Here is a 13,084-nt window from a genome sequence, read left to right on the forward strand (position 1 = left end):
ACTCGTCAGTCTGAGGCCTAGTTCTGTTGCACGTTTCCTGAGGAACGTTGTCCTTATCCGAAGGAAAGTCGAAAACGATATTTGCGTTATGAACGAATTCGACTCCGCGTCGAACCATCATGCATCAAAGGTCATTCTCCATTGATGGACAAGTGTCCCGTTTGAAAGTCGCCAGCATTGAGCGACTTTATCAGAACTAGCACACGAACGGAACACGTCTCCTTACACCATTAAGCAAATAAATATTAGTTCGTATTAAGTACTTCGCGAGATAAATACATCTATTGTCAAAATTTAAATCTTCCCGATGAGCGTGTTTCCAATCATCTCCCTGGCCGTTACACGGACGGTGTGATATAATGTTGGAATGTCCAACGTCGAAGACAAAGTATCCGCAAAACCGAAAGGCAGCATCAATGGAATCCAGCCTATCAAAAAAGAGGAAAAAAAGAAACTGAGTCAATCTTGCTTCGTAAGTTTGTTAGGTTACATACCTCTAGCATATTCCAAAGCAAAGCATCCTTCATGCATTTTATACTGTTTTGCCGTCCCTCTGGGCAAGTGATGCACGCTTCCAGCAGGATATTTTTCCATCTCCAAGCTTCCAGGCTTGAAAGCCCATTGTTCACCAACGAGAATGTTGAAATAGTCATCAGCGGAATGGAGTCCAGTATGTCCTTCAGTACCCAGTGGTGTTCCGAAAATGATTAAATACTCTGTGATGCTGGCGTGGATGATATACATGGCACCCATGGCACCGCCGGCATTGTTGAATACCCATTCGGCTTTGTTGGTGTTGATCCATGGTGCATGGGTAGTTGAGAGGGTGGAAACGATGTGGTCGATCATTCCTTGAGTATTGTTATGGCCGGCGACGGCGATTGCCTCTTGGGCGAGTTGGTGAAGGGAATCGGGGTTAAAAACATACCACCGATCCTATATAAGTAGTCAGTAACTTATTTTAGTTAGAGCTATGAAAAGTAAAACCCACTTTGATGGTATCTAGCCATCCACAGAATAGTACGAAGACGAGGACCAAAGCCATTCTCCTCGTCCACTTGATCAGAGGAGGATTCTCTTGCTTAGTCCCATACATGTCGTCCAGTTTTGAATTCGACATTTGATCTGATTTTTTTTTCTAACTTATAATTTTTTCGTTGTGGAAATCGTCAGACGAGGAACTGGTGGTCGTTTTGAGGGAGTGAGGGAGAACAAAGAGACGTAGGTGTGAATGATGCTTAATTTATATAACAAAATCGTCGTCGTACGACTTGTAGGAATTTTCTTTCACGTCACAGAATTAAACGCGTGCCGTCACAGTTCACATGAACCTCTTCCCCCTTTTAGGTAAGCCTAGCCTCTTCAGATCTCTCAGATCTTACATGCTAGCTTGCGCCGCTGCGGTCCCTCGGTCGACGTATCAACACTTCTTGAGACCTTTCTGGACTAAAGTAACAAATCCTGCTCGTATTATTCTAGTTTAAATAGCGTCCTCCAAGGAACGGAAGACAATTTACAAAACTGTGATTCGCCCTATGTACAAAACAGATAAACAACGAACTAAAGCTCTTGCCTCGACTTATTATTGGTATTAGACTCCGTCACTGGTAAACAAAGTGCTGGTGTTGTCCCAGTGAACTGATATTCACACTTTTCGAGTTCCTGCACCGATGTAATAGTATTCTCAGTCCCACAAGTCAGAATGAACTATAGAAAAAGGGACGATCGTAAGTGATTTCCGTTTTGACAAAAATAGACTTTTTGGAGGTGTGAACTTACGATAACATTGCGTTCTGGACCGTTCCAACATCTCGAACCATGCTTGTATACCTGTTTCGAGTAATATTCGGGCGTTCCGGGTTCAACATCCGGTGATGGATTCCACGATTCAAAGTTACTGCCATACAAAAAGCTTCTTCAGCCATCGAAGGTGAGTCCTTTTTAAAAATTCACGTACCCAAGACTTTGAGTGATTCCTGAGCCCTTTGGTTTTTGCTTGGATTCCTTGAAGAAACAGGTTTCGTAGATGTAGTCTCCGTCATCGTATTCAATACAGGTATTATCAAGTTTCTTCCATGCGCCCTCGGCACCGAAGTGCTTTACGTCGAAGATTTTAGCAGCCTCCCGTTCGCTCTGTTGCTTGTCTGTTTGGAGTTGACGTAGCTCCTCGTCAGCCTTGTTGAACGCTTCACGGGCCTTGGTTGCCTTGGCTGAGAAGAAATATGTTTACAGGAAAGTCATAGAGGTTTAGGAAAAGAAGGAATACCTGAGCCCTTTGTGGAACCCTTTGTGGAGGCTTCCGGTGCACTGCCGAACAACGAGACAAGACCGTCTTTGAGCTGATCATAGTAGCCAACCGCAAAATCGGGAAGGTATGATGTAACATCGAACTCTATGAATTTGCGAATTAACACAGGTCCTGTCACATATAACTAAGACTAAAGACTTACGATTCTCTTCTTGTACTTCATTCGAGCGATGGTACTCGTCGTCTTCCACTAGCAACGAGTCAAAATCAGTTTTTATTAACGCCTTCAACTCCTTTTGCAGCATCTCCTCAGTCCACACTTCTCCATCGATCGTCGTTGCAGCAGGCGGTTTTTCTTTCTTCTCTTCCTCAGCTGCTTCACCCTCTTTGCCAACGTCGTTAATGTGGGGAAGATCAGCATGTTTCTCCCAACCACGAACTGCCTCTAGGACGGCCATGTCTTGATAGTTCGGGTTGTAACCACGTCTGAGAGTGTCGAGAATTTCTCCAAGTTTCTTTTCAGCTTTACGATACCTTTCAACCTCGCTCTGGAGATACTCAAGCGCGTTGTGATGATCGATGACGTTTAAGTAAAGCGCTAAATAAATCATCTTCAATATCCTAAGCAGAGCGTGTCCGAATCAAGATACTCACGAGATTGTTTCTTGTGTTCGAGAACAGCAGCGTCAAAAGATTCCGTACGTTCAGCAGTATCTGCAAAAAGTCAGGCAGTGTTCCGTTTCGGCATGTTGATATTTTGCGTACTTTTCAATTGTTGAACCTCTATTTCCTTGGCCTGTATTTCCTTCTCGAGGGCTGCGGTTCGCTCCTCTAAGCGCTTCTTCTCTTTGTGTGCGAAGGCAATATAAGTTGAACGAATTTTAGACCCCTGGAGCAGCTAAGCTGACGATACAGCAAAAATGATTAAGAGCTTACCGTCTTCCGAAGTTTCATCTCAGCCGCATTCTTCTTCTGGTGCGCTTCACCAACCTCCTCGCACACATTCTTACAAACTCCGGGACGCTCATCTGAACCATCACAGCATTGTGGCTCTTAAGGGGTCGTGTGAGTTACAGATTCGAAGCATAGTGATGAATGAAACGGGCATACCACAAATTCCATCGCGTACTCTGGAGCTGGGAATGGAGGCTCCTATGTGTCCCTTGTTGTGACAATAGAAAAACGTATCAGGACATGCGCCAGTTCCTGAAGGATATATCATTCAACAAGATGAATGCATGAACTGTTGTAGACATACCAGGCTCATCACTCCCATCTGCGCAGTCACAGGAATCGTCGTTCACGAGTTCCCAAGGAATTTCCTTTGACCCATCCAGACACTTCCATTTCCCATTCGTTGGTACATATTTAGATACCAGGTCCGGTGCGACACCAAAGGTTTTGTCCAAAGCGCCGGCAACTTGTGTGGAAAGAGGAAGAAGCAAGAGAAAATACGCCAACATTCGCCGACCCCAGAGACACAACCAGGACAAAAGTTAAATGGTAGCCACGCTGCGCGGAGTAGAACAGCTTTATGTCGCCACGTTACTCGACGTGTTCGATCCCATCGCTGACGTAATAGTCGCCAAACAAGGCACGCACCCGCGAGATCAGTGCAGCGCAGACCAACAGAAAGATCCCCTCAGAACCGACGGTCAGCTCAAGAATGGTGAGTGTCCCCATGCCAGTCTATCGTATCCAGACATCTTTCAGGCGTCGTATCGATGTCGTTCATGTTGATTAGAGTGGTTTCGAGCTCGAATTCAGGCTGGATGCGACGTTCTGAATCTGGATGAGCCCTAGCAAGATACTGATAGCTTCTTTTTTTCGTAGGCCAAAGCTAAAGCAGCAGCGCCGTCAGGCGGAAAGGCAGCAAAGAAAAAGAAGTGGTCGAAGGGCAAGGTCAAAGACAAGGCCGTCCACGCCGTCACACTCGACAAGCCCACTTACGACCGTATCCTCAAAGAAGTCCCTACATTCAAATTCATTAGCCAGAGCATCCTCATCGAACGTCTTAAAATTAACGGTTCGCTGGCGCGTGTCGCTATCAGGCACCTGAAGAAGGAAAACTTGATTAAGCCTATTGTGCATCATTCAGCGCAGCTGATATACAGTATGTCCATTTACTCTCGTTCCACAGCGTTAACTAACGATTGTGTTCCAGCACGAGTCACATCATCAGACTAGATGTCATCACTCACTCCATTCATTGTCATCATGCTCGTCTAGGCGTATGTATATCATTGCACATAAGAAATCATGCTTTCGGACCATCTCCAAAATCTCATAATCCCGGTGTGATCTCGTAAGATTTGCTGAAACTATATTATTGCCTTCCGAAGACAAAACATCGCGGAACAGTGGTGGCTGCGACGATAGCTACCGGAGATAGTGCGTGGGCCATTCAAATCCCGTCGATGAAGCGGGCTCGAGGGCTTCTATTGCTCTGTGCCACTAGAATTGCAACTTTAAGCCCTAGGTCCCGACAATAAGCCGTTTATCATTGTGAGAGTTAGGAGGCTTGTTCTCAGGCGGAGCTGATCCAGTGACCATCGCCGCTTTTCCGATGAACTCACACAATCAGCTGCAGCTAACCTCCATCAGGATACTATGTCGATTCAAGATCACTATATTGGCGTCGATGTAGGAACAGGCTCTGTCCGAGCATCACTTCTATCCAAGGACGGGACGATTGTCGCTTCTTCGACTCAAACTACACAAACTTGGAGAGATGATCATGATCACCGTATCTTCGAACAATCAACAACTGATATCTGGTCAGCTATATCCAAAACGATAAAATCATGCCTTGAGGACTCGAATGTCTCTGCCGAACAAGTCAAAGGCTTGGGATTTGATGCTACGTGTTCGTTAGCCGTTGCCGATCTTCAAGGAGAACCGGTGATCGTGACTAAAGGAAATGATCTCGGGTTGCACGGAGAAAGAAATATCATACTATGGGCGGATCATCGAGCTGAGAAAGAGGCGGAACTCATTAATGGTACTGGCTCTGTCGTGTTGGATTATGTCGGTGGTAGAATGAGCGTACGTCCAGCCTCAAGTTTCTTACTCATCTTTTCTAACATACTGATTGCTACATCTACACACAGTTAGAAATGGAGGTTCCCAAGATTCTTTGGCTCAAGAAGAATATGCCTGCAGATCGGTTCCCCAACTGTCAATTCTTCGACCTCCCCGACTTTTTAACATATCGGGCTACTAGAGACAGTACCCGTTCGTGTTGCTCTGTCACATGCAAATGCTCTTTCGTACCCAAGACAGGATGGCATAGTGATTTTTTCAAGCAGATTGGCTTGGGTCAGCTTGTGATGAATAATTATTTACAATTGGGTGCGGAGGATGGAAATGTATTAACTGCTGGGACACCGATCGGGACTGGACTTTCGAAACAAGCAGCTCAGGAATTGGGATTGGTGGAAGGCACTCCTGTTGGTAGTGCGTTGATCGATGCGTACGTGTTTGGTATTTTTGTTTTTGAGGCGGCAGAATTGAATAGTTGGATTCGCCTTCAGATATGCTGGGTGGATAGGAACAGTTGCTGCTCGATATAAGAAGGATGGTATCCTCCAAGAAGAAATTCCTGACCTTGAGGAGTCGGGCCATCGTCTAGCTGTAATTGCCGGGACAAGTACATGTCATATCGTACAGGTATGTTCTACATCCTTATTCCAGCGAGTTTTTTCAACCGAGTCGAATGGTAGAGTCGGAATGACATCTTCGTGGATGGTGTTTGGGGACCTTACAAAGATCCTGTTTTCCGAGGATGGTGGATGAATGAAGGGGGTCAGTCGTCGACCGGTCAGGTGAGCTCTACCCTGCGTACTGCTTTGTTTTTGTGTGCTTATTGTATTCTCAAGCTTATTGACTTCATTTTGACTACTCATCCTGCTTACCCGAAATTGGAGGAACTTGCGAAAGAAAAACAGAAGAACATACATGAAGGCGAGTACCATCATTTAGACTATCCTTGACAACTAAGTCTAACCACCCGCCTTCAGTCCTAGATGAAGTACTGGAACAGCTCAGAGTCGAGGAAGGTGTGAGCAGCCTTACCGAATTAACGAAAGACCTACATATCTACCCGGATTTCCATGGTTCGTCTCCCTCTTCCCCATTGTTACCGCAGATAATCAATCAACACCCCACAGGTAACCGCTCCCCCATAGCAGACCCACGCATGCGCGGCTCTATTACAGGACTCGAACTCTCTTCTGGCATTCCGGACCTCGCAAAGAAATACAACGCAACGCTCGAATCTATAGCCCTTCAAACTCGGCACATCATATCCGTCTTAAACAGTCGCGGTCATACTATTTCCTCGATTTATATGAGCGGTGGTCAAGCGAAAAATATCAAATTGATGCAATTGTTCGCTGATGTATGTGATATGCCTGTTGTACTACCTCAAGATCCTTCGGCGGCCGTTGATCGTGGTGCTGCTATACTTGGACGATTTGCAGCGGAGGGAGGAGGAAAAGGAGATCGGGTAGATCAAGCTAAAGAGCTGTGGAAAGTCATGGTAGAAATTCGTGGTTCTTGTTTGTCATGAATTATGCGGCTGACGTTTCTCAGATCGAAATGACACCACCTGGGACACTGGTAGTCCCAAGTGCATCACCGAAAGACAAGAAACTTCTGAATGCCAAGTTTAGAATTTTCATGGAGACTGTCGATATTCAACGTCGGTGGCGCGTAGAGATGGAAGAAGCTGCTAGAGGATAAACATAGTCATGATATATAATTTCGTCTTGCATTTCTACAGAACGAAGGGGGCCAAAAATCCCTGCACCTCAGAAAACAAATTAAACTTTGTTACTTGTCCGCCTATACTCCCGTCTGCTCTTATTCTTGGATACCATGCTCAACGCTCTCCCTCCTAGGAAGATCCGTGAGGCGGTAAGAATCAGCCTCAAACTCGATATCGGGCTCATTTCTCCCGCCTGCTATCGTGAAGCGATTGTTCAGCAAGACGAGTATAGAGTTGCTGTATATCTTTCCGAGAGAGAGACCGGGGATTGTGAAAGCGTTCGTTACTAAGTATCCTAGCAGAGGGTATGCAGTTGCCATTGCAGCTGCGGAGCTGAATTGAGCAATGGGATTGGAAGAGCAGAGAGGAAGTGTTCACCTGTCAAGAGCCCAGTTTCTAGGAGGCGTCGTTTGATCCTGGTAAGCAATACCTGCGTCGTTCTAGACGACCGTTTCATTTGTATGGTTAGCTGTAATGATGATTGTTAGGATAGAGTTATGGGAAGGATCAAATCATGTAACTTACGAACCAGGACATATAGACGGCAATCACGAGATCGCAGGTCATTCCAGCTGCCCCCCATAGCTAAAGTCTTACAAGTGAGTAATGCACATCAGGTTACAACCCATGTGCCGCTCTCACCACTGCGCCCAGCAAACTAGAAATGGCATTCGCTAAAGTCGCATTGGTATGGAAATATGCTGCACTGGTTAGACCAAAACTCAATTGCGTCAGAGCAAGCTAACGTCAAAATGAGAAATCTCCTGGAAAGGATGTGTAGAGTGGACTTACTAGGATGACAATAACCGTGACTGCTTTTTTTCTTGAAAGTATATAAATTCTGTGCGCGTAAAACAGCTGGGCTACAGTTGCGACTATCCCACCACTCATATCAGAAGGAGGTATGCGGGGACTATAATAATTCACATACTCAGAGAACTACTGAGCGGAATTGTCAGCCACATGAAACCGAACTTGGCTACAACTCTGCCAGGTCCTTGGATACGCAGAATAATTGATAAAAATCATAAAGCGCCAGTATTGTTTGGGTTGTGTCGATGATGTAAACGAACCCAACAATGGCCTTCGTAGTCTTCTTGTCGTTTGGGAATGCTATATAATAAAGGTCTACCAAAAATCCTTAGTAGACTTAGTCGTGAAATTCATCTACTATGATGATACTTACACGTTTGTACGGTAAGGATCCCGTAGAGAAGGACATCGAGACAGTATCCGACCAGCTGATTATTGCCTTGTCAGAACCGTAACTCTGGGTTTCTCCACATTATTGTCTTACCAGCGGTCCTCTGTAAGTTACTGGAATCATCAACAAGCTGTTCCTTCTTCGATAATTAGAAGGTGAACGACGTAACACTCAATGAATACCAGCAAGACGTTGAAAAGAGATGCTTATATTACTATCAATGAACCTTGCGTAGCATCTTGGTATGTGGGGTTTGTTCCGACCAAACAACGGGATTCGATCCGTGATTTGCTGATGGTGAATAATACCTACAGTATAAACGAGTGAATGAGCTTGACGTCCATGGTCAAATAGCATACAGCGATAAAGAAAAGTCCACCAACATTGGACGTTTCCCGCTGGGTTTAGAAAGGTTTAGAAACGCAGCAATAAAGCGAGACAAATTCCCAGGGTCCTTGCTGGGTAAGTAAATCGGCGATACATTGGCGGATCTTTGAAATTACGACATTACGAAGGCTATGTACATATGCCTTACCCGCTACAAGCCTTTGTATCACTGATATTGAATATAATAGACTCTTATTGCTCTTCGCTGTAGCCCTTCATGATCAGATAGCGTACATACAATCAGCGGCATGAATGTGGGAATGCGAGAAGAATAATTGGCTCATCATTTCGGTATTCGACCACGTGTCCCGCATGATGTATTTTTAGATTCTGAAGCCCCGCTCACTCGCGGTCTAATTCCGTTCAGACGCGCTCTCAGTCCACTTCGAGCTTCAAGCTTCAAGCTTCAAGCCTCGAAGTCGGTCTCATCATCTGTAACTTCAAACACCGTTTACTCGAATTGTCGTCAGGATTTATCCCCCAGTTTTTTCTTTGTCCGCTGAAATGAAAATTTACAGGTGCACATAAGCACCGCTTGAAGTCGATGACATTCCTCGTCAGATGATTTTCTTATCTTCGGTAAACACGCGACAGCCTCGGCGGATGATGTTATCAAACAACAGGCCTTATCCCCAAGACTGGCATGCTGCTACTGTTTTCCCTTTATAAGCCATGAGGACTGCCATTAGATATCTTTAGCGCTAGACGCATATTTGAATCAAGCAATGGTTGAAAAATAGAACAAGTGTGTTAGAGAGCAGATACGGAGGTAGAACGGGCTTAGGACCTTAATCTACTTCAGCTTGGAGAAGCTATGAAGAAGTCTATTCACACCTTGATTGTCCAGGTCTCAAAGTGTTACTTGTTCCTACACGTAACGATAATGGTTTCGGATGAACCTATTCTCAGATACCATGCTCGACGTTCTCTCGCCTAGGGACCTCCGAGAGTCGGTAAGAGTCAGCCTCAAACTCGAAACCGGGTTCATTCCTCCCTCCTACTATCGTAAAGCGATTGTTTAGCAAGACCAGTACGGAATTGCTATATATTTTGCCGAGAGTGAGTCCAGGGATGGCATATGTATTATTCCCCACCAAGGCAAACAACAAGGGGTATGTAGTTGCCAATACAGCTGCGGAACTGCACTGAGCACTGGCGGTGAGAGAGAAGAGAGTAAGTGTTCACCTGTCAAAAGCCCCGTTTCTAGCAAGAGCCGCTTTATCCTAGTAAGCAAGGCCTGCGTCGTCTTAGATGACCGTCTCATTTGTATAGTTAGCTGTGATGGCGGTGATGACGGTCAGGAAGGGGTTACGAGAAAAAGTAAATGATAACACTCACGAACCAAAACATATAGACTGTGATGAGGAGATCGCAGGTCATTCCAGCTGCCCCCCAACCCTAAAGCGTGTAAGTAATACACGCCAGGTTGTCACTCATGTGCCTCTCTCACCACTGCGCTCATCGAACCAGAAATGGGACTCTCTCCAGGTATATCATGATCGAAGTCCGCGGTAGAGATTAGACCAAAGCTTAATTGGGCTAGAGCAAGCTAATATCCAAATATGACGTGTCCTGGAAAGAATATGTAGAGCAGACTTACTATGGTGACAATAGCCGTGACTACTTTCTTCCTTGAAAGCACATAAATTCTGTGCGCGTAAAACAGTTGCGCCACCGTCGCGACTATCCCACCGCTCACGTCAGTAGGAGGTATGGCGAGGAGTGACGATGATAGATATGCATACCCAATGTACTACTAAGTGGGATCGTCAGCCACATGAAACTATTGAACACGGCGTCATCAAAGAGGACAGCAGAGCTATCCATTACGCAGAATGACTTGTAGAAATCATGGAGCGCCACGAGTGTTTGGATTGTACCAACGCTGTAAACGAACCCAACAATGGCCTTCGTAATCTTCTTGTCATTTGGGAAGGCTATATAATAAAGGTCTACCGCAATATCATCAGCAGACTCATTTGTGGAATTCATCTACTGCGACACTTACACGTCTGTACAGTCAGGATTCCGTAGAGAAGGACATCGAGGCAGTACCCCACCAGCTAATTATCTGCCTTGTCGGAGCCAACACTCTATGACACAATAGAGTCTCACCAGTGCTAGCCTAGAAGCCATAATCAAGTCTTGCACCGGGAACATAGTGTTCCCTTCAGATATTTGAGGAGTCGACATTTAAAGGAGACAGAATGAGTGCTGGAGCGTTTTCCAGATACGTGTATACTGCATCCGCACTGCGGGGCCTTTTGAAAGTAGTTGCTAGCCAAAATACCGCCAAGCGCGGACCATTGACAGCTAATACGTATCCCTCGATACTTCTCTTCGGTCGCCGGGGAAGAAGGTGAAACGAGGAGGTTAAATGATTTAGTGGCGTGTTTGAAAGGCTGGATATTGAACCCGGAGGACTGAGGCCATAGGCAGTGGACATCGAGGCAGTGTTCAACGAGGTGAAATAGCCTTGTCAGAGCCAGAACTGTGTTTCTCCGCATCACAGTCTTACCAGCGATCCTTTGAAAAGCCATTCCTTCGTCCGAGAAATTTGCCAAGAGGGCAAAGGGAAGACAGGAGGCTCGCAAGACACTGGAACGAGAGCAGTAAGTTGGTTTATTATCAGTGAACCTTTGTGTCATCGCGACGTGCGTTCTCCGGACCGGTAAACCACGGACCCGATCCACGGTGCGGTGAACAAGGGCTGCAGTACGCACGACTAAAGAAAACCTGACACCCATCCACGATCATTGTCACTGGCATTTTGACCTTCACTGAGTTTCAGCCACTATGTTTAGACTATCGACGATTGTGACTTTGTGGTTTACTTTCCACGTCTAAGTCCAACTCAAGGCGTTCCATAGGCGGACCACGGGTCTTGTAAGACTCAGAAAGGCATAAATCATGATGGCGCATACGGAGCATGTAATGTAGCTCGTTATACATGGGCATTTTGGTGGGTGAGCGACAGGTGAAAAACTCGAGTACAACGATGAATCTAGACCTCCTTAACCTTGACAGTACCACGTAGCAGACCAGTCTATGATAGCATGCCATCAGATATAGAATAAAAATCACAAACAAAGCAGGACGTACGCGGCGGGCAGCAATGAGACCGACTTTCTGTCCAGGAACGGATGAACGAGCCACTGTCGAAGCGTGACCGATGTGTTGATGGTTACCACCACCGTGAGGATGGTCAACAGGGTTCATGGCAACACCACGAGTACGAGGCCAGCTGAATACAGGATCAGTCAATTTGATGGAGGGTATACGTGAAATATACGTACTTGTAACGCTTGGCCTTGTACTTGTGGTAGGCGCGGCCAGCCTTGAGCAAAGGCTTATCGATCCTTCCACCACCAGCGACGATGCCGATGGTTGCACGTGCAGATCCAGACACTGTTTTCTTAGAACCACTAGGAAGCCTGATTCTCGTCTTGTTGTCGTCTGAGTGTCCAATAATGGTGGCATAGTTTCCGGAAGTACGGGCGAGGGCACCACGGTCACCGACCTTCTCCTCGACGTTGCAGATGATAGTACCCTCAGGGCACTGGGAAACAGGAAGAACATTGCCAACGGTAAGAGCAGCCTTCTTGCCACAGTAGACGAAGGCACCAGTATGGAGACCCTCGGTAGCGATGAAAGTTTCCTTGCGGAGTTTGTAGCGGTATGGATCACGGAAAACGACGCGAGCAAGGGGTGCACCACTGATAATAACATTAGACGGCTGTTATTTAACAAAGTATAACCAGACTCACCGGCCAGCATCATGGATTATCTCTTTCACAACACCCCGAATATAGCCATTACGTTCGGCAAAATCGAGGGCACGGAATCGGGCGGGTGCCTTGTTGAGATGTGTGTGCGCTTTGAACTTGTAGGAGGGAAGAATGTCAGAAAAATTGGAACACAAGAAACTGGTGGCATACAATTGCATGGGAGCGTCTCTGCGTCCTGATTACCCGACCCATCGTGAATTCTAGGAAAGACAGTATCAGTACCTGGCTTTCGACGGGAGTAACGGTCAGAAAACGATTTCGAGGAACCCCCCACAACCACGATCATCATCCAACCAAAATCGGTCCAATCCAGCCATATTTCCAGCTAATTCGACAATCCTTTCGCACATGGCGTTTCCAGGAGGTTCATACATTCGTTCTGGAGACTGGTTAGAGCGGCAGGCATACTCACATTCGGACTGTCTTGAGGAACGCTTAGGACGATCAACAGACGGTGATACTTGACGTTGGGACTAAACATGGACAAATGTTGGATGATGTAATATAACAATCACCGCCACCGCTACTTCCAACTACAATCTCTGTTATTGTTCTCTTTGTCTATGTAAAATGACAATGGCTTAGACGTTCGACGTACTTAAATAAAGTTCAATCTTTGTTAACTCGATAACGAAACCGAGTCTCGGTAACCAATGAACTGTTGTAATCAAGCTCTTCTGCGCGGTTGT

At 46.0% G+C, this 13,084-nt stretch overlaps 7 protein-coding genes across 7 annotated transcripts; 2 read left to right on the top strand and 5 right to left on the bottom strand.

Annotated features, from left to right (window-relative positions):
- Window positions 1-220: 220 nt before the first annotated feature.
- Window positions 221-1,202, bottom strand: AGABI2DRAFT_135078 (hypothetical protein). Its single transcript, XM_006459684.1, has 3 exons — window positions 992-1,202; window positions 495-936; window positions 221-428 (listed from the first exon to the last, which is right to left on the bottom strand). The coding sequence occupies exons 1-3, from the start codon at window positions 1,094-1,096 to the stop codon at window positions 295-297; spliced, it is 681 nt and encodes a 226-aa protein (XP_006459747.1). The 5' UTR covers window positions 1,097-1,202; the 3' UTR covers window positions 221-294.
- Window positions 1,203-1,560: 358 nt separating this feature from the next.
- On the bottom strand, window positions 1,561-3,711 carry AGABI2DRAFT_67068 (hypothetical protein; the record flags this gene model as incomplete). Its single annotated transcript, XM_006459685.1, has 10 exons — window positions 1,561-1,707; window positions 1,780-1,897; window positions 1,958-2,210; window positions 2,285-2,390; window positions 2,434-2,846; window positions 2,903-2,962; window positions 3,014-3,146; window positions 3,185-3,300; window positions 3,359-3,454; window positions 3,507-3,711. The coding sequence occupies 10 exons, from the start codon at window positions 3,709-3,711 to the stop codon at window positions 1,561-1,563; spliced, it is 1,647 nt and encodes a 548-aa protein (XP_006459748.1).
- A 135-nt stretch (window positions 3,712-3,846) lies between these two features.
- Window positions 3,847-4,553, top strand: AGABI2DRAFT_191603 (hypothetical protein). The gene is made up of 3 exons (XM_006459686.1): window positions 3,847-3,917; window positions 4,082-4,361; window positions 4,413-4,553. Exons 1-3 carry the CDS (start codon window positions 3,915-3,917, stop codon window positions 4,433-4,435), a joined length of 306 nt encoding a protein of 101 aa, XP_006459749.1. The 5' UTR covers window positions 3,847-3,914; the 3' UTR covers window positions 4,436-4,553.
- Window positions 4,554-4,836: 283 nt separating this feature from the next.
- AGABI2DRAFT_202125 (hypothetical protein) lies at window positions 4,837-6,991 on the top strand (the record flags this gene model as incomplete). The annotated part of the gene is made up of 8 exons (XM_006459687.1): window positions 4,837-5,293; window positions 5,359-5,720; window positions 5,782-5,917; window positions 5,971-6,072; window positions 6,127-6,211; window positions 6,268-6,363; window positions 6,418-6,788; window positions 6,842-6,991. The coding sequence occupies exons 1-8, from the start codon at window positions 4,859-4,861 to the stop codon at window positions 6,989-6,991; spliced, it is 1,737 nt and encodes a 578-aa protein (XP_006459750.1). The 5' UTR covers window positions 4,837-4,858.
- Window positions 6,992-7,276: 285 nt separating this feature from the next.
- AGABI2DRAFT_177567 (hypothetical protein) lies at window positions 7,277-8,238 on the bottom strand (the record flags this gene model as incomplete). Its single annotated transcript, XM_006459688.1, has 7 exons — window positions 8,199-8,238; window positions 7,948-8,129; window positions 7,809-7,891; window positions 7,659-7,757; window positions 7,542-7,601; window positions 7,395-7,485; window positions 7,277-7,341 (listed from the first exon to the last, which is right to left on the bottom strand). Coding segments are annotated over exons 2-7 (432 nt in total), but the record flags the coding sequence as incomplete, so codon positions are not given.
- Window positions 8,239-9,305: 1,067 nt separating this feature from the next.
- On the bottom strand, window positions 9,306-10,796 carry AGABI2DRAFT_191606 (hypothetical protein). Its single transcript, XM_006459689.1, has 9 exons — window positions 10,720-10,796; window positions 10,616-10,619; window positions 10,353-10,559; window positions 10,208-10,290; window positions 10,058-10,156; window positions 9,946-10,005; window positions 9,793-9,883; window positions 9,442-9,739; window positions 9,306-9,394 (listed from the first exon to the last, which is right to left on the bottom strand). Exons 1-8 carry the CDS (start codon window positions 10,765-10,767, stop codon window positions 9,513-9,515), a joined length of 819 nt encoding a protein of 272 aa, XP_006459752.1. The 5' UTR covers window positions 10,768-10,796; the 3' UTR covers window positions 9,306-9,394; window positions 9,442-9,512.
- A 687-nt stretch (window positions 10,797-11,483) lies between these two features.
- On the bottom strand, window positions 11,484-12,859 carry AGABI2DRAFT_135085 (hypothetical protein). The gene is made up of 6 exons (XM_006459690.1): window positions 12,808-12,859; window positions 12,546-12,595; window positions 12,375-12,490; window positions 11,904-12,323; window positions 11,710-11,851; window positions 11,484-11,653 (listed from the first exon to the last, which is right to left on the bottom strand). The coding sequence occupies exons 2-6, from the start codon at window positions 12,585-12,587 to the stop codon at window positions 11,612-11,614; spliced, it is 762 nt and encodes a 253-aa protein (XP_006459753.1). The 5' UTR covers window positions 12,588-12,595; window positions 12,808-12,859; the 3' UTR covers window positions 11,484-11,611.
- Between the last annotated feature and the right edge of the window lie 225 nt (window positions 12,860-13,084).

The sequence above is a fragment of the Agaricus bisporus genome (assembly GCF_000300575.1).
Source record: "Agaricus bisporus var. bisporus H97 unplaced genomic scaffold AGABI2scaffold_4, whole genome shotgun sequence".
NCBI classification, from domain to species: Eukaryota; Fungi; Basidiomycota; class Agaricomycetes; order Agaricales; family Agaricaceae; genus Agaricus; species Agaricus bisporus.

What these genes read in the sequence shown, in the direction of transcription:
- AGABI2DRAFT_191603 (XM_006459686.1), top strand. An exon ending in TTCAGCGCAGCTGATATACA is followed by an intron (nt 4,362 to 4,412) that starts GTATGTCCATTT and finishes ATTGTGTTCCAG; the next exon opens with CACGAGTCACATCATCAGAC.
- AGABI2DRAFT_191606 (XM_006459689.1), bottom strand. Translation starts at nt 10,767, where the DNA reads ATGTTCCCGGTGCAAGACTTGATTATGGCTTCTAGGCTAGCACTGGTG. An exon ending in TCACGGCTATTGTCACCATA is followed by an intron (nt 10,157 to 10,207) that starts GTAAGTCTGCTC and finishes TTTGGATATTAG; the next exon opens with CTTGCTCTAGCCCAATTAAG. An exon ending in AGAAACGGGGCTTTTGACAG is followed by an intron (nt 9,740 to 9,792) that starts GTGAACACTTAC and finishes GCAGTTCCGCAG; the next exon opens with CTGTATTGGCAACTACATAC.
- AGABI2DRAFT_135085 (XM_006459690.1), bottom strand. Translation starts at nt 12,587, where the DNA reads ATGGGTCGGGTAATCAGGACGCAGAGACGCTCCCATGCAATT. An exon ending in ATAATCCATGATGCTGGCCG is followed by an intron (nt 12,324 to 12,374) that starts GTGAGTCTGGTT and finishes TGTTATTATCAG; the next exon opens with TGGTGCACCCCTTGCTCGCG. An exon ending in GTCTCATTGCTGCCCGCCGC is followed by an intron (nt 11,654 to 11,709) that starts GTACGTCCTGCT and finishes ATGCTATCATAG; the next exon opens with ACTGGTCTGCTACGTGGTAC.
- AGABI2DRAFT_135078 (XM_006459684.1), bottom strand. Translation starts at nt 1,096, where the DNA reads ATGTATGGGACTAAGCAAGAGAATCCTCCTCTGATCAAGTGGACGAGG. An exon ending in GATGGCTAGATACCATCAAA is followed by an intron (nt 937 to 991) that starts GTGGGTTTTACT and finishes CTACTTATATAG; the next exon opens with GATCGGTGGTATGTTTTTAA. An exon ending in TGCTTTGGAATATGCTAGAG is followed by an intron (nt 429 to 494) that starts GTATGTAACCTA and finishes CTTTTTTGATAG; the next exon opens with GCTGGATTCCATTGATGCTG.